At 37.3% G+C, this 23,475-nt stretch overlaps 1 protein-coding gene and 1 long non-coding RNA gene across 3 annotated transcripts; both read left to right on the forward strand.

Annotated features, from left to right (window-relative positions):
• The first annotated feature begins 323 nt into the window (after positions 1–323).
• Positions 324–23,180, forward strand: LOC131312229 (uncharacterized). Of its 2 annotated transcripts, XM_058339936.1 has the most exons (18): positions 324–506; positions 3,922–4,064; positions 8,728–8,967; positions 10,478–10,624; positions 11,216–11,294; positions 12,388–12,571; positions 13,930–13,995; positions 15,264–15,503; positions 17,434–17,640; positions 17,756–18,059; positions 18,631–18,790; positions 18,922–19,030; positions 20,353–20,488; positions 20,599–20,654; positions 20,735–21,034; positions 21,123–21,245; positions 21,476–22,162; positions 22,756–23,180. In XM_058339936.1, exons 2-18 carry the CDS (start codon positions 3,935–3,937, stop codon positions 22,918–22,920), a joined length of 3,333 nt encoding a protein of 1,110 aa, XP_058195919.1. In that variant the 5' UTR covers positions 324–506; positions 3,922–3,934; the 3' UTR covers positions 22,921–23,180. The 2 variants fall into 2 exon arrangements, with proteins under 2 accessions (XP_058195919.1, XP_058195995.1); XM_058340012.1 differs by lacking the exons at positions 324–506; positions 3,922–4,064; positions 11,216–11,294 and having other exon boundaries at positions 8,774–8,967; positions 12,383–12,571.
• On the forward strand, positions 15,514–17,111 carry LOC131312381 (uncharacterized). The gene is made up of 2 exons (XR_009195863.1): positions 15,514–15,736; positions 15,780–17,111. It is a non-coding gene; the product is annotated as an uncharacterized LOC131312381 (long non-coding RNA).
• Positions 23,181–23,475: the final 295 nt, after the last annotated feature.

The raw sequence follows: 23,475 nt of genomic DNA on the forward strand, positions 1-23,475 counted from the left end.
CGTGTCACTCTTCAATTGATTATATTTTGTAATTTATAATGTTTTATGAAATTTTGAAAATATAGTATTATAGAACTAATTAATATCTATCAAAAAAGATCCATATTGAATATAAAATTCACTACTAATTTAAAGATATAATTTAGACTATTATATCCTAACGGATCTCAGAACGACTGACTATAATACAAATAGACACATCGTCCAGCCACCAACAATTTCATCATAGGTACAATTTTTAATAAATTTTCTCTTCCGTTACTACCCTTATTCACTAATTAGTCATTACCACAAATATCTCCATCAAAACTTCAATAATGGTAGAACCACAGTCACTTTGGCAGGGGCGAGAGAATTTGTGAGTGAAAAGTGTGTGTGGTTAATGGACTTAGCAAAACTCCAACCAAACAAATAACGGGAGTAAACAACGATCAAATCCTAGGGCTTTCTTTGGACTCGACGGCACATATATCCAGTTTCTACGCGACGAATCCAAAATCGAGCAGGTACCCTCTCTCTCTCTCTCTCTCTCTCTCTCTCTCCACATCTATATCTCTCTTTGCATGTTTTTTCATGCTTAATTTTGATGCTTTTAACATTAACGTTTTTGGGGCCTAGTAAACAATCACTCGTTGGAACAGTATTGGGATGTCTGATCCACACACCGGGAGTGAATCAATTTTAACACAGATGCATTAGTGGGCATTCTTAGCATTTTTTTGTGGGACCTGGAAGAAGATCTGTTTTAGCAATTCAAATTGTTCTTGCAAAAGCTTGAGCTGTTTACAATGTATTAGGAGTTTGAGATTGCTCATTGAGTGATCAAAGCTCATCTATGAACATGATGGTGATTCGATTTTACGCGGGCCTACACACAACAGGCTGAAAGCCTGTAAAAGAAAAGATGGTATGAATAATTGTAACCTTACATCGTACTGGAGTAACAAGCACAGTTACGAATAGAGATCCATCTGATTGGTGAACTTCATGTTTGTCCACAAGTAAAATTCACCCTATACACAAATTGGTATATCCTTTGAGCTAGGTTTTCGTCCTTCGTGATGTATCCAAATGGTCATTAAGAAATGGGCAACTGATGCTCTCATACTATGGTGTGTGAATTGAAGCATATATGGACTAAAGTTATAGTCAATTTTTGTTAGAATGCTCGAGTCTGGCATATGGGGTGGAGCCAGGATTCTTTGTAGTGGGGGCGGATATCTAAACACAACCTGGTATTTTAATCTTACTTGATAATCAAAACTCATAACTTAATTCAAGTGCTAAATAGAAGTTATCTTTAATTGATAAGATAATATAGTGGGGATGTGGGGTTTGACAGCTTTTCATTGTTTTGAAAATTGTATATGATACACATTTGTAGCGATCAAGCAGCAGTAGGGTCGTGTAGTTGCAGATCTCCTGCGGTTGCCATCGTGCTTCTAGTTGCCTCTGTTGGCTTTGTTACTTTTGAGAGGGAGAGATAACTGAAGTACAAAAGTGGGGAAGGGTTTAGGCTACCCAGAAGAGAAATAAGGGCCTTGCCCCTTCAACATTTGGAGTTTTTTGTTGGGCATATTGTAAAATTGCTGGGACAAATTCAGATCACTTGTATTTTGTGGTTATATAGCGCAATTTGAGTATTAGTGGAGACAACAGTCCCCCCCCCTTTGCTAATTCTGTGGATATATATTGCAATTTTGTAGGAATTAGTAGGGACAATATGCCCTACTTTTCTTCTCTGTCCCGTTCCATGCTGCCAAAATATATGAACTCAGTCCAAATATGGCCGTTCAATAGATATAAAACCCATATACCAAGAATATAGGAACTCAGTCCAAATATGGTCACGCAATAGATATAAAACCCACTTACCAAGAATTGAAGCTTTTTCCATTAACATGAAAAACTATACAAGTGAAAAGAAGCAAATCCAAAGGTTAAGGTCCTTGTAAGATAAAATGAAATAGAAGAAAAAGTGGAGGTAGAAGTGGTCAAAGAAATCACTCTTATCCGGACATAGTAGGGACTGGTTTCCACCTTTATTTTTAGAGAAGGGAGAGAGTAGGTGAATATGTTTATGCATTTCACCTTCTGAGGAAAGGACGTCTTGTCCAAGACGACAAACACTTGTGATTATAGCGAGATAGGGAACTTCCGTGTGGGCCGCAGATGCCTGGAAACTTACGTAGTCTCCTTTGAGTGCCAGATTCATTATGCGTCTCCAAACTGAAAGATTAACCAGGACAAGTGAAGCACTTTGTTGAGCATCTATTATCTCCCCCTTGCGATGTATGCCACTATAAAAGGACTTTAACATTTATGGTCTGCATGGAGGAAAGTGGAACCAGAACAAGGACAACTAAAGCACCTTGTTGAGCATCTATTATTTCACCATTGTAAAAGATTTTGACATCTCTGGTCTTTATGAATCATGATAGTAGTAATGCAGGATAAAATAACAGCCTAGTTTGATATTCTCCTAGCGTATACAAGCTATGAGTTTGTTTAGTTTGGGGTTCACCTGGTATCAGGTTGTGGTAATGCTGCTGTATATAGGTTTTTGTAAGTATATCTATACATGTATTATGTGCGTATATATGATTTTATATAGGTGATCGTGTCTTTACCATATCAAAAACATTAATAAAACGAAACAATTACTGTTACTCAAACGAATAGTGAAAAGCATTATAAGATTGAGTTACAGAATTTCCAATTCATTCCTAAATTCATTCGAGAAAAGGATTGATTTGTTGATATTTTAGAGTTCTCAAACTGTAATTAAAGCGATTAAAAATGTAGAAAAGAGTTGATGGGAAAAAGCTCAAGGGTTTCGAATCCACTCTTCCTCTTATAACTTAGCAAATTATTCGAACCAATCCGGATATCGTAGGATTGCAAGTCCTAGCAATATCTCCTAATGATAATTTATGAATTAGCAATCGGCATGGACTATCTCCGCCTAGCATGAATCGTCGCACGAACCGTCTCCTATCAAGCACAAATCGTCTCATTGGCACAATGCGTCTTACGTAGTAAATCCATCCAACTGGTTATCACAAAACAATTAACAACCGTTGTGTGAACGCCCATAAAATCTAGAAAATCATGCACAAAATTATGGGAAAAATTAACGTCATACATTAATCCTCAAAAGTCATATAACCACGATTCGAATAATAGAACACTAAATCAAAACATAAATAATGTTACTAGGAGTTCGAGCTTCATCTACACCCTAGAAGAGTGATTTAGTTGCCCATGGGAAGGAGAGAACTGAATGGTCCTCATTTAATCTCCATTCAAAAGTTACCTTTTCCCGTCAATATTTTTTTCCGCCACACCTCGCGGCCTCGTTCTGCTTTTCCGTCCCAAAACCCTTTCCGAAGTCAGTAGGCATGATATTGTTATGTTATATAGGGAGGGTATTAATGCACTAATTACATGAAAGGTCCATTGGACTTCATGCAATTACAAATCAACCTTTCGACTTTGAAACACTACCCGCTTGACTCCAAACTTCTTTTAACTCTTGTTTTAATGCAAAATATTGGACAAGGAGCTCGAACAACCTATGAACACAAAAAAGACGAAATAAATGTCAAGTAACAAATATAAGTAACTCACAAATGTAGTTTGAAGGGCCAAAATGTTAACATTTAGGCACTTTTCAGTAGGTATGTAGACCAATACTTCATTTTTCCTCTTGCTTATTGCTTCTACTCGTGCTAAATTTGCCTTTTATATTGAGCTTTTAGCACTATCTTTTTCCACGGGCATCTCCTTTTCATGTGAAACTGTCATGTTTTACCAAATGTCCATATGTGCACTTTTATATTATTCAAGAACAAACACACTTGTGGTTTTCAGATCTTTACTTTCAGGGGCTAAACTAAGTTCATCTTGATTCATTTGTAGTTTTGATTTGTTGATGGCTTCTTTGGTCAGTCAACTTGTTTCCCCTGCAAGTCATGGTTATAAGGTGTGGGAAGATCCATCGTTCATCAAATGGAGGAAGAGAGATGCACATGTTTCACTGCACTGCCATGACACAGTTGAAGGTGAGAACCTGCAGCACCAGAACTTGCATTCTGAATAGCAATGGAGTTGCATGGTTGGGATTGATGGAATTACTTTGTTTTCTTTTAGGTTTCTCCTTTTATCTCGCGCTAGAGGCCGGGCACATGCTGCGTGTGCTCGTCGAGTATTGTCAGAATATACAAAATAGTTTATTTCTTCTAGAAACCAGGAACTCGCCTTGCGTGTGCAAAATTGTTTTTAGCTAAAATTAATCAAAGAGGAAATTTTATAAGTCAACAAGCATGCAAGACTAAATACCATACAGATTCTACACACAGAATTGGAAAACATGTTTCGATATGGCGTTACGGAAAACATCTTTTGTTTAGAAAGTGTGTGGTCTTAGTTACAAACCACTGGGGTTAGTTACTGATAACGTGTTTCTAGTACAATCACTTAAAAACAGAGTATGCTTTAGTACTGTTAACCGTGATCAAGTCTTCTAATATAATTTGGTCTTGCGGGCTTGAAACTGCCACTTTTTTTTTATCCATTACCATATTATTTGCTGAAGTTTCTTTTATTATCTATGTTAATTGATTTAACAAAATATTACATAAAGTTCCAATAATATCAATAAAAAGAGTGAGCTTGGATAGGGAGGTAATTGATTTAATCTAATAAATGCCCATGCCCTGATTGAAGAACAAAAAAAGGATGTAAAGTATGCACAATCAAGAATTTTCTCGAAGTCGAGGGACACCAATACGTGTGCGTAAAATTTTCCGTAGATGAATCTCTATAAAATGGCAAAACCAATCATAAACTACTATGGAATACAGAACACTCAGGAAATAGTTTCACAACATAATGTAGTCATATGTACCATCTATGCTTTTGTCATTTCATATTTTTTGCGGGATTAAAAGCACTTTTATCCCATCAACTATCTAGTTTTTGTCTATTTCATCCTTAAACCAACAATTTAATATAAAATGTCCCTCAACTATTTCAATCAGAAGCCAATCAGTCCTCCCCTAGAAAATATGTCAATTTGGCTTACGGCAGTGTTACAATTTGTAACTTACAAATGGCACTGTCATACAAATTGGCAGGAATTTACCCACGTGAGCTGGGAGCAAAGAAAGGGTATTATTCTACATGGCCAATCTTGTTTTTCCCTATGTGAATGGATGATCAAAGAGCCCAAAGTCATCAGATAACATTAAGTTTGGAAGGGTAAGTAGTTAGGGTTAGGTAGATCTATGGCAATTGGAGGCCTGTAGGATTTCCATAAATAAAGGTTTGAGTGTGAACAAGATTGACAATTTTTGGATTTTCTTGCAATGGGGAGAGTAATCCAAGAATGGGGTGGGATTCAGCCACTCTGTAAGTAGGGTTCGATCCCCTTTTTTTTTTTTTTTGGGTTTTAAGCTTTTAATTTTAGGTCAAGCACCCACAACTCTAGAACGGTAAAGGTAGGTGTGAATTACATGCATATCAGGCCTCTGTGAAAGCCAAATTGACAAATTTTTCATGGGAGGACTGACTAGGTTGTAGTTTAAATATTTAAAGGATTTTTTTGCTTGGATTCTTAGTTTATGGAAAAAGTAGACAAAAAGTGTATAGGATCACATTTGTTATCATTTGGTATTCAAAACATGATGGGCTAAATTGCACAATACCTGACTTTTTAAATATTTAGGTACAACTAAGAATTCCTAATTTCCATTGGTATTGCCATCCTAAAATTTAATTTATTAATATCGTGAAGTTGACATATTCCTTGAGTATACAGAAGTCCAAAAGAGAAGGAAGTTAGATAGTCGCCAGTAAATTACTGGGCTATGCATCTACGTGGTGGAACAAGCCCTTAAAAGTTATAAACAACATGTTCGGACATGACAAAAGATGAGACAATTGATGATTGCAAGATTCATTGATTTCTTCAAACAAGAATGCTTAGAGAAAATCTGAAGAAAATTTTGATTTGCAGTATGTTTCGATGTGATAATTATAATAAGGCTGCAAATATAGATTATTTAAGAAACACCATGGTCTTTCTAGATCAAGTCAGACTCTTCTTGATTGCTATGAAGGATGCAAGTTAGCAAAAGAGGAAAGAGATGAGTTAGCATAAGAGGAGAGAGATCGGGTTTTACAAGAGAAGGTCAAGTTAAATGAGTCCTGCATGGAAGGAACAATTAAGGTCGATTTAGAATGGGCTCATGACAGGGAACTTAACGATGGTGAGTTAATTGAGGCGTTTGAGTCAGACGTCAAAATTGTTGCTTCAAGTGGATCTTGCATTCTTACAGCCTTATTATAACTGCAAAACTAGTTCTGAAGATGAAGTTCCACCAGTGTATACGAAATTGGAAATTTTTTCTCAAGTTGCCAAATTGGATTTTAGATGGTTACATTAGGACATTTAGTTGCATTGTTTCTCCTGTACTCAAGGTTGTGATATCAAATCCTACTAGTAATATGACTGGATGCACAAGAGCCCTGAGATGATAAAGTTGTAGTCCAAGGATAATGATTATGAAGGCTGTGTAATGCTTGAATTCTGGAAGACGAGATTGTGTCCAAAAGGGATGATACTTGAGGATTTTAGAAACCCAAGTTTGTTGGGACGGTGGTAACCAGTAAGCATAATCCACTTTAATGTTCATTGACGTAGACCTGGTGGAATAGGAATACTTTTAAAATTCAAGTTAGAGAAAATTAATTTGAAGTATAAAGTTGATGCGGACAAGAGCAGCAATACCAAGTTTTTTTGAGCAATGGAAACTTGAGGACAAGTTTTTAAGAGAGAGTGAACTGATGTGGGACAAGGCTTATAAATTACTATTTAGAACTTTTTACTGTTTTCGAACAAGATTTTGATTAGAAATATTTTGTTTAGTCTAGAATAGGTACGATTCCTTATTCGGGTTGGTTTTGCTTTCATGGGATTCAACAAGAATTAGAATTATAACTAGATGCCTACTAGCATTAGGACTGCCTTTTTGTTATAAAAATAGGGATGAAGCCTAAGTGCAAATCAAGTTTTATTCATCAAGCTTTTTCTCTCTATATTCCTTGGCTATTCAGGTCATTTACCTTTTCATGTCATTCGAGAGCCTGTAAGCTTGGGCGAGATCTACCGAAATGCGTCTCTATACTCAATAACAACCTTCTGTCAGAAAATCAAGGGTTGCCGTAGGTGATGGCAGGTTTAGGGTGTTAGGGACTGCTGAGTGATGTGGGTCGAGTGAGTTGTGTTTTTGTTTTGAGGGATTTTCTTAAATGGTGGTGGTAGGTGGCGGTTGCTGGTAAAGGTGGAAAGCCGGCAGTGTTGGCAGCCATTGGTGGTGGCGAGTGGTGGTGACGGGCTGAACGGGAGTGGAGGTAAGTGATTTTGTGAGTGGGAGAACGAGGGAGCGAAAGGTTATAAGGATGTGGTGGCGGTGTTGAAGCGGTGCGACTGGCGGCAGTAGCTGATGGCTGGGAGCGGTGATCTTTCTCTCTCTCCTTACCCTGCTCACTCTATAAATTTAAATTTGTGCACAAAATGGTTACTGCAAGTCCACTGCTACATTGCATGCAACAAGGTTGCCACATGTTAGATAAGGTGTCAAGATTATAACCTTAGTGCTTGCAGACCGAGTAAAAATGAGGAAACGGCTTGCGGTTGTCAAGCTGTTGGGGTTCCAAAATTTCAAAAATTCATTATGGGCTCAAAATTTTATGAAAAAGGAATATCGTGCAATTCAATTGGCAAAGAAAAGTAGCAAATTCAAAGTTTGAGCAGCCTAGGTTCACGTTTTGTAGTTCACCGAGGTGGTGAGGGATTGTTGGCATGCTGCGGGGAAAAACGAACTAACAACTCTCATGTCACATTTACACCTTATCCTAGGTATCACGAGCTTGACCGTCAAATTCGGTAATGTTTCAGCTGTCACGGGGAGTTTTTAGGCTTTACTGAAATTTTCTTAATACACCGTAGCGCATTTTGGAGTAAAGCTACATTAATCAACATTCATGGTATGCTAAAAAACGTATAAGAGGAATCTAGTCATGTTTACGCAGGTCAGGTAGTCTCAGTATATCCTCCCCATTAATCCGGTCGAACCAACAGCCCATATGATTAATAACTGTCACGTGTTGTTATTGGGCGTGATGTGCTTATGTACATGGCTTGGTGCTTTACGCAGTTGCCTATTATGATTGTTATTGCCTAGAGGACTCTGACTTCTTTTTCTTGTGGCTCTGAGACCTTATGGAAGCCTTAATTTTTGCATGGCCACCATAAGATCTCATTCCTCTTCTGTGTATGCTGCACACCCAAAATTTCAACTTGTACTAGTATTGGTGGCCACTTTATTTGTGTTCTCTTGGTATTTGATAATGCATTTTCTGGTTTGCTAACTACTGACTAGAGGTATTAGGGTTGAAATTATCCTCCTGGCTGGTGAAGCTGAAACTGGGATGCATAATAAAAATTAAGTGGCTTGTGAATGTTGGGCTTAACACAGTAGTTGTGTCTTGCAAGATTGGTAATGTGGTCTAACCATAATTGGTCTTAGTTCAACCACATCTCAATATTTCTTATGCATACAAATGCTGGTAGCTAAATGTTTCTTGTGGCCATGTGTTTCAGTGCTTACGTTGTGTAATCTTACTGTCATATCACTGAAATATTGATTTTTACATGGATAGGAGCTCTTAGATACTGGTATGAACGCAGTAAGGTGGATTTTCTGGTATCAAATTCAGCAGTTTGGGATGATGGTGCCGTTTCTGCAGCTCTTGCATGTGCAGCTTTCTGGGTCAAGGGGTTACCTTTTGTTAAGTCATTGTCGGGTTATTGGAAGTTTGTGTTGTCTCCAAATCCTGCCCACGTTCCTTTGAATTTTTATGATAGTACATTTGAGGATTCTGCCTGGGGAACCTTACCGGGTAAGCAGAGAGTGGTGTTTGACCTTTCGCGCTATTGCTACTAACTTTTGATTTCGTCATGTTGTCATGTGATGACCGTATACTGTTTGTTTATTAGCTGGTTATATTCTTTTATCTGCTCTTTATTTTCTTTATAGAAACTAAAAGGGGTGATGAAATATGATAATATATGTTTTGAGGTCCATAAATGGCAATTGTGAGAGTTTTATACCATTCCTCAAACCTGCTGTGCTATACCAACACTAGTTGCGGTGAAATGGGACCGTTGGGTTCAATATTTTATTTTCTTATCAAATGATTCTAGCAACCATGAGAAGTTTGGATTTAGATGTTTTTACTAATCCGTATAAAGTTCAAAGATTTTTTATGGGAAAACTACTGATCACAAGCTCATGGGTTTAGAATTATGGTGGGAATCATTTGTTTTCCAATTTTGTGGCACAAAGTTATGAATTTTATTGTTCAGGTAGTTATAAATGAAACCTCCGATGCTCGGTTGGGTTAGGTCCTCTTGACATGTTATTAAAAGTTTTAATATAGGTACCTGATACACAATATCAATGGTATTGGTGGTTCTGTGTAATGTAACATCAAAAGGGACCACATAAGTATTGGCATTATTTATTGAATTGTTTCTTCTTTTTTGTGTTAGTATTTACCTAGTGCACAACGTCAAGTATACTGAAGTGAATTTTTTGTCTTCTTCCATCAAAATATACAGTTTTGATAAGCTGTCTGTTCCCATCTGCATGCATGTGCTTTTTCTGTGCGTCCATGAGGGTCTTCCATATGTAATTTTTTTCCTCTAATATATTCCTCTAGTTTTGACCTTTTGGCTTTTATTTTCCTAATATGCTTGAGTATAGGATGATGACTGTTCCTCTTGGTGGAATTGAACCATACACCCAAGATACCATGTTTTTTTTAATTGTTTAATAAATGTGGATTTGCATAGAATGTATGCTTTTGATTAGTCAGTCTCTGTTCAAATTTGATTTAGTTTTACCACTTTCAACTACTGTTGTTTTCCTTCAATGGAGAATAATTTTCTTCCCTGCAGTAACTTCAATGCTTTTAATGTGATGGACCTATTAATATCAATGAGTTGTAAGTCCCAATCTCACTGAAAAACAGAAGCTGCTAGAAGGCATTATTAACAGATATTAATTGGCTTAGCTTACCTAATCTATATAACAATATAGGGAGATGTTATATATAATAGCGGATGAAAACCTAATAAAACCAAGTGTTGTAGTCATAATTTAGTCTTACAGAGCTACTATCATACTTGTATTCAACATGATTTCAAGTTGAGCTGAATTCTCCATTCCTCAAGTTTTGGCATTGTTTTTTTGGTGTTGAATGAAACATGTGATATCATGGGGTTCCTTGATGGAAGCAGTTATAAGGTGGCCATGTCCAGTATTCTCTAGGTTATTTGCAATTATATTTTATTTCCAAGTGTCTTTTTCAGCCTTCTTATATACTTGTTTCTTCCTACTTGGAACAGTTCCTTCCAATTGGCAGCTGCATGGATTTGATCGGCCCATTTATACGAATGTTGTGTATCCATTTCCACTTAATCCGCCTCATGTTCCTGAGGATAATCCTACTGGCTGCTACAGGACGTACTTTTACCTTCCAAAAGAATGGGAAGGTATGTTCCCTTTGTCTTTTGTTGTTCATCTTTCATCTGGTGTCGCATTTGTTCCGCATACAAATATTGTGAATATTTGTTTTTGAAAAGGTGGGACAAAATGGGTATCAACAGAGTTGAGGAAAGAAACCAAGTTTCTAACAAATTAAGTTTTCACTTGACTAACGACATTTTGACGTTATAGCCTCTTGAGGTTACAAATTACCTTGGCAGTCAATCAGTTGAGGGAGAAACCATTAGTCATAGTTTTTCTCATGCAACACTTAAAATTGCCATGTCAATGTGTTCTCTCTCTCTCTCTCTCTCTCTCATGCTCACACAAACGACATGAGTGCATGTGCCAAAATCCGATTGAATGATATTTTCTATTTGAGTTTTGATGTTGAAAGTGAGTGTATCTTTGCATCTAGATAGAATGTTGTGGTCCTACAGTATGTAATGTCTTCCCTCGTATGTAACTCTTCTACCATCGCCAAAATTGTGTTGCTAATTTATAATTGCTAGAAAGGGAAGCCCCAAGGCTGCCACAAAATGTGTAGCAATCGCTCTCTATATACTTGTTTATGCAACCTATAACCTGGAGTCTTACAGGTCGTCGGATATTTTTACACTTTGAAGCTGTTGATTCTGCCTTCCATGCATGGATAAATGGGGATCCTGTTGGATATAGGTTTGTAATACATATTTTCAAATAGATTCTGACTAAATACTGAAATTTCCTTGCTATGACGTGTGCTGTTTTTGATCCTCTAGATGTTGCATAACTACTCTTTTGGAAAGCTTTTTTAAAAAAAAAAAAAAATTAAAAAAATGGCTTTGCCATGTGTGTTGCATGTGTTAAGTATTTTTTGGGCTTCCAGTTCTTATAGTGATGCCTTTGGAGTGGGGTTACTCGTTTATTGTGGCCTCGGCTATTCTTTAATTTTTGTTTACTGCTTCATCCTAGTTATCCCTTGCGATGGATTATTAGTCTAATGACTTATCAATGTTTTTGGGTTTAAACGTATGCCAATAATTATTTAATTGAACCGCTTATGTTGTTCATTATGAATACAAGGAAGGTTACCTGAGTAAAGGTTCAAGCCATTCTATGAACTTGCGAATAAAAAGAGGTAAAGAGCAAGGAAACATTGGCACAATTCATTCCTTCTCAACTTTGATCCTCTTTCTTATTGTGTTCACCAAGTGTATTGATTTTGGTCCTCTTCGTTATTTCTTTGGCATTGAAGTTGCTTTTTCTCCCGAGGGTTATCTTTTGTAACAGACCAAGTAAACAAATGAAATTCTGCTTCTTGCTAATCTGACTGAAATCAGGCTCGATTCAGATCCCATCTTGCTAATTCTGCTTTTGAAATTTTCATTTTTGTTTTCTACTTCGCAAACTAACAATACTCTCTCGATCACATGCTAGTATTTTGATTTATCATGTTTAGCTTTATTGTAAAGGATACTTAAGTGTTTTGGCCTTACTGTGGTTCGAATAAGGTTATCAGGTTCAGCCTATGTAAACCCATATATTAGTCTTTTAATGTTATCTTTTGCAACGCAATTATCCTTTTGCCTTTTGTTGTATTCTATCGCCTTATACGTGCATAATAAATCATTACCTTGTAGTACTTGAAGTATTTTGCGTGCCTATTGGAGATGATCGGAATGCAAGAAATATTTGATGCCAAGTGTATACAAATGTGCCGTTCAAAAAAGTGTGTCCAAATGCTTCAGTTCACATCTATTGAAAACCCTTGTGCATTGTGTTAGGTCAGCCAGGATAGTAGACTACCTGCGGAGTTTGAAATTACTGATTCCTGTCATCCATGCGGGTCTGAAGAGAAAAATGTTCTAGCTATTCAAGTGTATAGATGGAGTGATGGGTCTTACCTTGAAGATCAAGATCATTGGTGGCTATCTGGCATTCATCGTGATGTTCTTCTGCTATCAAAGCCAAAGGTTTGTATTGTAGCAGCAACTCATAAGCAAAAACAAGTTTGGTCTTTCATACTGAAAGTATCATCTTCCAGCTTTCATTCAATTTGGTGGTATTTCATACTTAAATTCTTTGTACTTGTTTAATTCAGGTTCGTTTGATTACACTAGTTTTTGCAGTTTCCAATTTTGTTAGGATGTTTAGCTTTTAAATAAAAGGCTTTCATCACTATTGGTCAGATTTGATTAACTGATGTGTAGGCTATGAGCTTTGTTTGACTAGGGCCATGGCCCTTCTGTCTTCATCTCCCCTTTCTGCCTCGCTGTTCTGCATCATAATTATTAATGAAAGTGTTGCTTATGCGGTGGGTGGAAACAGGAACAGAGTCACCTTAAGGTGTTCAAATGTCAGTACTCTGTATCCCCGCGGTTTTGCAAAGATGTCGTATTACACGTCTGACCAGTCTGTGGGCATATAAGAGATAACAAAAGTGCTACTATTAGATATATTTGGATCAAATAGCTGAGTTGACATCTCGGTAGACAAGTATTGATATGTCAAAAGTACATTGAATGCATCTCTATCTGTGTCTAATTCTATATGCTCATCTGTCCCATATTGTCTGTCCATCTTTTCATGGGGGATGTCCCACACAGAATTTGTACTTTGATGCTCAGGGAAGAAAGTCGTAAGTTAATTACTAATATATTTACAAGTCGGAAATAAAGGGGTAATATATGGAAGAATGCCTTTGATTGCATGTCCCCTTAAAAAGTTGGAATTCTTAATTGAGCCAAATAAAGTGGGATGGATGGAGTACAGGTATACACATGACCAAAAGTGATTATTAATATCAATAGATAACATAGTGCTACAAATTACCGATATTCCATTTGATGCCCCTATTGACTTAGCATATGATCAAATCCCTAAGATGGAAACCATATGTTTCTAGAATGTATGAATCTGTGATAATAGGTTGCTAAAGACACCATTGTTTCTATTTGGTTCATGTGCTTTTGAATAAGCTCAGACATCCAGTGAACAATCTTTACTTGTAAATAGGACTATAATAACTGCTCTATACACTAGCAATTACACCTTTTATTTGCAATCAAACAAATTTCTGGTTACATGGGTAACTATACTATACTTGCACTGCTGATTGTGTTATGTGGTGTTGAGAGAGTATAACTCGTTGAACCATTTATTCATTTACATTATAATACTACTCCTTTATGCACTTTGCAAGTGAATAGTACCATTTTGTTGAGCTGATGGTTTTTCCAGTCTAAATTTCTAATGTTTATTATTGATGATGTAATGTCTACCTGTAAGAGGATTGTGTAAATATACTATGAATCGGCCAATTGGCTTGCAGGTATTCATTGCAGACTATTTCTTCAGGTCAAACTTGGGTTCAAACTTCTCATATGCAGATCTACAGGTAAGCGTATTTTATTTTTTCGTCATGTAGTTCCAATTTGAAATTACATTCTTGCCCTTAGCACATGTCAAGAATGCAGCAATGCAAGTTCATTATAAAAAATTTATTTCTCTTCTTGCATAAGTGAGACTTATTATTATATTCTTTTTTGATACGATTTAGTTGATTCTTTTTTGGCAAGGTGCATCTTTCGTTAGGTTATATTAAACTTTAGTATTTTATGTTTAAGTCAGTCAAAACTTCCACATTTCTGCTGATTATTTGTACTTGCAGATTCTTTTTCTTTTCATTTTTGAAGAAAATCCTGTTTGCTTGTACGTTCATTGTTTATTCTTTCATATCTATTGCTAAATTGGGCATATGGTGATATGCTCTAGTTAGAAACAGGAGACATAGTGACCTTAGGGTGTCCTAATGGATGTATTACTGTGGATTGCCCAAGATGTCGACATCTGGTCAGGCAATGGGAGAGTGAAAGTTTCTTTGCATGTATCTTGTATGCTTTTTTTTTTTTTTGGGAATGGAGGTAGGGATGTTCATGGAGCGTATATCTTAAAATGATGTCTTAGTATAGAATTATTGCATTACTTTTTCTTTGTTTCACAAAAAATTTATCTGTAATTTCAGTTATTGGCCCATGAAAATAACGACTCCCATGTTTTTTCTCCCTTCTTTCAAATCATATTAGTTATAAAGAAATTAATATACCCAAATAAAATAGTTATAAAGAGAATCTCTTTCCGGACATTGTGAGATGAATTTTTTTTTTTGGGTTTGGATCAAGATATGAATTGGTTACTTGTATTCAAGCGATCTTACACTTCGAGCATGTAACAATTTCGTTGTTGAATGGATATAATTGTGTTCTGTTCCTTTTTGAATTGGCGAAGAACTATTATCTTGTATTTGGAATATTGTCTTACATTGTGTTCTGTGTGTGTGTCAATAGTTGTACTTTTTGCTTCAGGGGTAAGGAGTGTGTGTGTCTCTCTCTCTAGAGAGAGAGAGAGAGAGAGAGTTGGGGTTTGGTCAAAACTGTGTTCTTTTCCATTTAGATACCATGCATGCCATAAAGAGTTGGAGTCACTTTTGATTTTTGGAGTGTGTTCACTTTTAACAAGGTCATTGTAGCTTTCTGACTTGTTTTCTATTTTGATGGGTGAGAGGGAGGTTGCAGCTTCTGAGATCAATGCTCCTCAAGTCAATCGATCACATCTTATAAGGCATTGTTCACAATTGTCTTTATTTTGTTTTGCTTTTCAATCCAGGTTGAAGTGAAAATTGATAACTTGAGTGAAACATCCGAGGAGAACATCCTTGCAAACTTCACTATTGAAGCTGCATTATTTGACAATGGGAATTGGTATGGCAGTGATGGAGATATTGATTTGCTTTCATCTAACGTGGCTCATTTAGAGATCAGTCCACCCTCGGGTGCAATTCTTGGATTTAAAGGGTATCTGCTTGTGGGGCAGCTGCCAATGCCTAAGCTTTGGTCTGCAGAGCAAGTGAGGAACCTTGTGACTCTACTCTTTTTCCTATTTCTTTCCCGACCTTAATACATATTTCCGTCTTATGGTACAGGATTAGATTCCTAGACCATCGTAGAGTTTTTGGCTGTGTTCTCAAGATAGTAGTCTTAGATAGCTTGATGTACATGGTTGGGCCCATTTCCTGACAGCTTAAGCTTTGTGGACTACTGGTAACTTGACATGGTATCAGAGCTCTCTGGTTGTGAGAGGTCTTGGGTTCAAGTCTCTCTGTTTGCATTTGCATTCTGAGAGGTCTTGGGTTCAAGTCTCTCTGTTTGCATTTGCATTCTGTTCTTCTTCGTATTCTGTTTTCACTCTATCTATGAAAATTTGCATCTCCACGTGCAAGATGGGGTTGCATGTGAGGGAGGGTGTTAGATAGCTTGATATACATGATTGGGTCCATTTCCTAACAGCTTAAGCTGTTGGGACTGCTGGTAACTTGACAAAAAGTTGTAACAGTGATTCTATATTCTCAATACACATTAGTAACAGCGCTTGTTTACCGCCAATTATGTGCTTATTAAGAATAGTGGATCACTATTGCCATTTAATGTTCGCTTTCCCTTTTAGTAATTCCTTTCTTCTTCAGTGAAACAGTACACTAGAGATATGTGACTTATGCATGGGTAACAATAAAAATCTTGAAAATGACTATTCTGATAAGGTGGAGCGTGTTCAGAACTTATATAATTAGGGATTATTTTTGCAGTATATGGGATTTCCACATCTTTTGGTTTTGAAACTGATCTTGTTGTTCATCTTGCTCAACACGTGAAAACCGTACTACAAACTTAAGATTGAAAAGTTAATGAATTATCGTAGGATCAATGCCTAAGAGATCTGATCATGTGATTTCCAGGAAATGAAATATCGTAGGATCAATGCCTAAGAGATCTGAATCCTGATCACGTGATTTCCAGTTTACTTTTGTAAAACTTGTTATAAGATTTGCATGCCATGAGAGCCATGAGCGTTGAATGACCCAAAGCGACATATTTTTCGTTATGTCTGGATTTAAATGTAAAATGGATTTGAGTGTTGCAATAGCTCTCACAAATGATAAATATAAGAAGATGATTTTACCGAGATTTACAAATATTCTCAATCAAAGTATCCTTGTCAACACCATTGCTTTTTCGTACAACTTTTACCTTTCAATGGATCATCGGTATTATGTGCTTATATCTTCAATTTATTTGAATCTCGTATCCTTGCATCATATGCTCTTTGTTTCACTGTGGTTCTCTATTGTCTAGTTTGCTATGAAGCACAACACTCCTAAAGGTCGCCATATCAGTGTCCGACACACCGGGGACATGGATAAAAATGTATCGGGCGCACCACATGGCATGTCCATTGAATTTAATTAAATTTTTAAGGGGGACACAGTGGGTACACGTATGGGGACACGACAGGGGTCAAATACTCAATTTTTTTAGGGTAAATGGGTATTATTCAAATGTTGTGTTAAAGTGTAATATGAGGTGTATATGATGCTTTTATATACTTATTGATGCTTTATACTTCTTCATAGAACTATATTTCCACTAGTTTAAAATGAATATTACTTATTTATTTTTACCATGTCTCCCGCTATGTTTTTGTCTTCATTTTTTTAGAAATTCCATGTCCCGTGTCTATATCCGTGCTACATAGCTAGTTTGACTCACATTTCTCATGGGATGAAATTTTTTCCATCGACATTCAATTATAAATCGAGAAATGATTTCCTTATTTTTTCGTTTTCCTTCCATTTTCTTAGTTTTACAAGTTGAGATGCTTTTGTAAGATCATTTTTCTCCGTTGGGTATGTTTTTCCCTTCCTGTGCCACCCATTTCTGCTGGTATTCACATCTTCATTCTGCATTTATATCTCTTATCTGTTTCTTGCATTCATTGATAGCCAAACCTATACACTCTTGTGGTCATCCTCAAAGATGCATCTGGGCATGTAATTGATTGTGAATCAAGTCAAGTAGGGATTCGACAAATATCAAAAGCCCTGAAACAGCTTCTTGTGAATGGGCATCCAGTAATGATAAGAGGGGTAAACAGACATGAACATCATCCCCGCATTGGAAAGACAAACATGGAGCCCTGCATGATTAAGGTGACACCACATTTTGTTTTTGTTAGTCATACTTGTTCTCTGAATGGTACCGCATCTCTCCTTTTGGCTATTATACCTTTGACATACGAGAATGTTGTCATTCTTCTGTTTGTAGGATCTGATTCTAATGAAGCAATACAATATCAATGCTGTCAGAAACAGCCACTATCCCCAACATCCCCGGTGGTACGAGTTGTGTGATTTGTTTGGCATTTACATGATAGATGAAGCCAATATTGAGACACATGGTTTTGATCTTTCTGGGAATGTAAAGCATCCAACACAAGAACCAATTTGGGTTTCGTCAATGATGGATCGCGTAATAGGGATGGTGGAGAGGGATAAAAATCATGCTTGCATTATTATTTGGTCTCTAGGAAATGAGTCCAGCTATGGACCTAATCATGCTGCTCTTGCTGGTAAATAGCTCTTACACACTTTATATAAGTTGGTTATGCTGATAAAATATTCATTGAAGTTTGTTTAGACTTTGAAGCCAATTTTTCACGTCAATCATATGATTCATATCTTCTAACGTTTTCATGTTATCTTGAGCATTATTACTGGGTTAGTATACTATTGAACTTCTTGGCCGAGCACTCTAATTTCACTTTCGTTTGCCTCATGCCATTTTCCTCATTATTTTCTAGTTGTAGTCTATTACATCAATGTAGTGATTCTTGAAAGTGATTGATTTATTTAAAATGTTACAAATAAGCAGCAAGAATCATTAAGGCAGTTATGGACTAGACTGAGAACATATTAGGTCCAAATAATGGTACCTGGTGTAAGTGTAGCAATGGATTTCAAAAGCAAACAAGAATGCAGTGAACTATGAATATCAGTCAATGGGACTAAATAATTCAATTTAAAATGTAAACTGCTTGGAATGTTTGGGATCTAAGTATTTCAGGTATAGCCTATAGGTGAATATTACCCCGAGATAGTAAGAATATGATTGCATCGTAATACAAGTGCTTGGATTATCAGGTTGGATTCGAGGACAAGATCCATCGAGGCTGTTGCACTATGAAGGTGGAGGATCCAGAACCACCTCAACTGATATTGTATGTCCAATGTACATGCGTATTTGGGACATTGTCAAGATTGCTGAGGACCCATCTGAAACACGACCTTTGATATTATGCGAGTATGGTCCTCTTTTTAGGTTTTGACATGTTTTTATAGCAACACTGCAACACCCTTTTTATCCTCTACTGATGCCATTTGATTTACTCGAGGATACTTGGTATTCAACAATTTGTGGTGCACACCTGGCAGGTATTCACATGCCATGGGGAACAGCAACGGAAATATTAGTGATTACTGGGAAGCAATTGATACCACATTTGGTCTCCAAGGAGGTTTTATCTGGGAATGGGTTGATCAGGTTGAAAGCCCTTTGTGTTCTTATGCATCATAGTTCCCATTATCATATCAGGTCTATAGTTGATAATAGAGACAAAAATTCGTGGTGTCATTTTAAACGCCTTATCATTCGCCTTATAATTTGGAAAACAGTTGTTTTCTGGTACAAGTATCATAATTTACGGGACTTATAAACGAACTTACGTGTGCTATTCATTTCGTGATTTGGAAGATTCTGTGTAACTTCAGATGATATGTGAAGCATCGCCTTATGGATTATCAGCAAATCAGGAAGGATCCTTGCCCCCATTTTGGACTGTAGGGATAAATCAGTTGCACTTGTTGAATCACTTCCTTTAGATATCATAGTTATCGTACCAGGTGCCATATGGAAAATGATTGGCTTCTTTTGCACTCGTTAGTCAGACACAAACCACAAATCCATTACTGGTTGAGTGAACTGTAATGTCAACATGTTTAAACACATTGAGACATTCTCATTTATTCGGAATCCTATAAACAGTAAGTTCTAATGTTCTTGAAAAAACAATTGCTGTGGTGCTTCTACTGTGTATGAGACTTGTTTAGGCTTGTACTTTCTTTATCGCATCTGTGGCCACAGGGGAAAGTTTGTTCTCTAAAAAGAAATAATAATGAGCCTTCTCCAAATCAATGCAAGTGACTAACTTCAAATGTTAAGCAAAAAAGGGAGTGAGGCAAGATATTTTATTGATACAAGTGTGTGTCTGGATATCTTTCTGAAAAATAATTTCGGCTTCTGTCTCAAGAAGTAAGTCCATTTACTAGTGCCCTTGGGATCATTTCTAACTTTCAACTGTTTATTGGGCATCCCTTTCATTTTATTTTATGCAAAAGATACAAGAAAATTAAAATGGAACTGAAAACAGTGATTCTATAGTGGATGGAATGAAACAGATCCATTCTAAAGTTTTCTATGACGAATTTGTCCCATGTCTCTCCAAGTCCTGTTTTAGTGTGGGAGATATGTTAGGCGTCTTCCTCTATTTTCAGATTCTATAGTTTCTGTAAAAGTATGAACTTAAGTACTGGCTTGGTGGCATGCAGTCCATGGACCACCCAAACCCATGTTATTTTGTCACATACTTAAGTTAGTTGGCATGATTGTCACTTTCCGCCGTTGTGAGCAGCCTTTCATTTTTGAGTAGGGGGAGACAAAGATAGCATGAATGCTCAGCACAAGAGGAATTTTTTTCAACCTTATTCTGAATTTCTTCATGTGGTTGACAAGGTTTCAAACTTGGTGTGTGTATGTCGGGGGAGGAGATGCCGAAGGTCTAAAATAGTTTTTCATCGTTGATATAGGGGCTACTGAAGGAGGCTGCAGATGGTAGTAAGCATTGGGCATATGGAGGTGATTTTGGTGATACTCCTAATGATTTGAACTTCTGTCTGAATGGTCTAATATGGCCAGATCGAACTCCCCATCCTGTCCTACATGGTAACTTGGATATTCACTTCAAATTTGGATTGTGAAAAAGTTTTTTGGCTGACGGTGTGTGACTCATGGTTTTGCATATTTCACCTCATGGTGTTCACTGTTGTTTTCAGAGGTTAAATTTGTCTATCAACCGATCAAGATTTCATGCAGAGATGGTATAATAAAGGTAATATCACATTTCAGTTAGCCATTTTCTCCCATTTGTTGACTCTGTCTCTGTTGTTAACAGGTATTTTTACATTGCAGATAACCAACACCTATTTTTTCGAAACAACGAAAGCACTGGAGTTTATGTGGGCTGTTCACGGTGATGGGTGTGAACTTGGATCTGAAATCCTCTCTCTTCCTCCAATCGATCCCCTGAGTAGTTATGAAATAAAGTGGAAGTCTGCCCCTTGGTATTCTCTATGGGCTTCATCTGCTGCAGCAGAAAATTTCTTGACTGTTAATGTGAAGCTCTTACAATCCACAAGGTGGGTTGAATCTGGTCATGTCATAGCATCTGCTCAGGTCCAGTTGCCTGCAAAAAGAGAGTTTGTTCCTCACGTAATTACTTTACCCATATCCCTGTATTGATATGTCTGATGGCTATTTTCTATAAAGTTGTAATTTTGCAAATACTTTCGGGTTTCAGGTCATCAAAACTAATGGCATCACTATGCATAGTGAAATTACCGGTGATACATTAACTGTCAGCCAGCAGAACAATTGGGAGATGAAATTTGACATTCGAACAGGAGCATTTGTGAGCTGGAAGGTAGTCTATGGAGTTGGGCTATTGTTGTTTCAATAGAAAAAACATGGTCTGTTAGGTCTTCCCTCACATGCTCTTTGTTAATGGAGAAAGAGGGCACAGAAGCGTATTGTTTTATTTCACTTTGACTGCCTAATTGATTCTTGAAAATAATTAATTTGATAAACTCCAATAGAAGGTTCTCCAAACTACATTGTCTTCAAAATTCTTGTAACTTATGGTTGTTACGACAGGTGGAAGGGGTTCCAGTGATGCAAAAAGGTATCTTTCCATGCTTCTGGCGAGCACCCACAGATAATGACAAAGGTGGAGGTGAAGCTAGTTATTTCTCCAAGTGGAAAGCTGCTGGTCTTGATAACCTTCTTGTCCTGAATGAAGGTTGTTCTATTCAGAGTATGACGGATCATCTTGTGAAAATAGCAGTCATCTCTCTTGGGAAGCCAAAGGCTGAGAAGTCTTCCAATGAACCGAGTACATCGAATATTCTCTTGAAGATTAATATGACCTATTCAATCTACGGTTCTGGAGATGTCATCATGGAATGTAATGTGAACCCAAGTGGTGATATTCCCCCATTGCCACGTGTTGGACTTGAGTTTCATTTGAACAAATCAATGGACCGGATTAAATGGTATGGGAGAGGTCCCTTTGAATGTTATCCAGATCGAAAAGCAGCTGCCCACGTTGGGGTACACGAGCAGAAGGTGAGTGACATGCATGTTCCCTATATTGTTCCTGGAGAATGTTCAGGTAGGGCAGATGTAAGGTGGGTGACATTTCAAAATGAGGAAGGAACAGGAATATATGCGTCCATATATGATGGCTCTCCACCTATGCAAATGAATGCAAGTTACTACTCCACTGCGGAGCTTGACAGGGCCACACACAATGAACAACTTGTCAAAGGAGATGATATTGAGGTAACTATTCATCTTGTGTTTATTAGATTAATTTATTCCGTGTGAAAAATGCCTTTTTCAAGGCAAGTGATTTTCAAACTTTTTTCCTCTCACTGAGTCTCACTCTATCTCCTTGAGAAGCTAAGAAGCTAAAAGACAAAAGGAATGCAAATATAATTCGTCGTGACGAATGTCCTGTTATTGTAAGCTGAAAATCTTTGTAGCATTTAAAATGAATTTGGTGGATCAATGTAGAAATCATGAAAGTCTCCTCAGGATTGTATCTTGAAAGTTCAAACTGGTTCCCCCTATGTACCCTACAAAGTGGGCTGTAAAAAGTTCTGTTGCTGCTGTTTTTGACACGGAAGTTAGTTGGCCGTCTGGAATAGATCCTGGACCTTTTGTCAGTCCTTTCTCCCTTTCGTTTCTTCTTGGCCCTTTAGGCAGTGATGCAATTTACGCCCGACCGGCTACTTCATTGTGTTTCACTTGCTTATTGGTTTTATTTTTCTTTCTATTTGCCTTATTCTTGTTCCTTAATTTCTTTTACTTTCCTCCTAATTGTTCACTTAATCCTCCAACCCCAGTCCAATATGGTTCCTCTAATGTGGCAGGTTCATCTCGATCACAAACACATGGGATTGGGTGGGGACGATAGCTGGTCGCCATGCGTCCACGACAAATATCTGGTTCCTGCTTTGCCATACTCGTTCTCCGTCAGGTTCTCTCCAATAACTGGGGCCACCTCTTCCCAGGAGATCTACAAATCTCAGCTTTGAAGTTATGGCTCGCGACATGGTTTGTTTTCCTTGGATAATGGATGCTTTGAACTCCTAAAATGCGATTTAGGCTGATCTCAACTTTCGAACGCTTGATTTTGTAACACCTGCAATCAGTCTGGTCCTCGCATTGTTGTGGCTTTGTAAACAAAAATGTTCCTCTAATTGGGGGGTATCAACCAGAATCCTCTCAGTGAAGAACCTAACGGATCTGTTTTTCGAACTATTTTTTTAAGTGGCAGTTATGGTGTTCTGGAGTAGACGTTCATTTAGGTACGCATTGGCGAGCCCATGGAACAATGAGTCGATTTCCTTTATGACCAGTGGATGTTCACTTGAACATCATTTTTGTCTCATTGCCTGTCTATTTCCCAAAACAAATTTTTAACTCCACAAGAGCACTAGATATTTTTGTACTTCGGTGATCTCCATTGATGTTACAATCTCGAAATTCTTCCGCAAAACTCGAAATGGGAATTGGTCAAAACCCATGAACTGTAACAACTCGATCCCTTGACCCACAGCAAATCCTTCGGGAGGTTTGCGAGAGGTAGG

The sequence above is a fragment of the Rhododendron vialii genome, chromosome 1a (genome assembly GCF_030253575.1).
Source record: "Rhododendron vialii isolate Sample 1 chromosome 1a, ASM3025357v1".
NCBI classification, from domain to species: domain Eukaryota; kingdom Viridiplantae; phylum Streptophyta; class Magnoliopsida; order Ericales; family Ericaceae; genus Rhododendron; species Rhododendron vialii.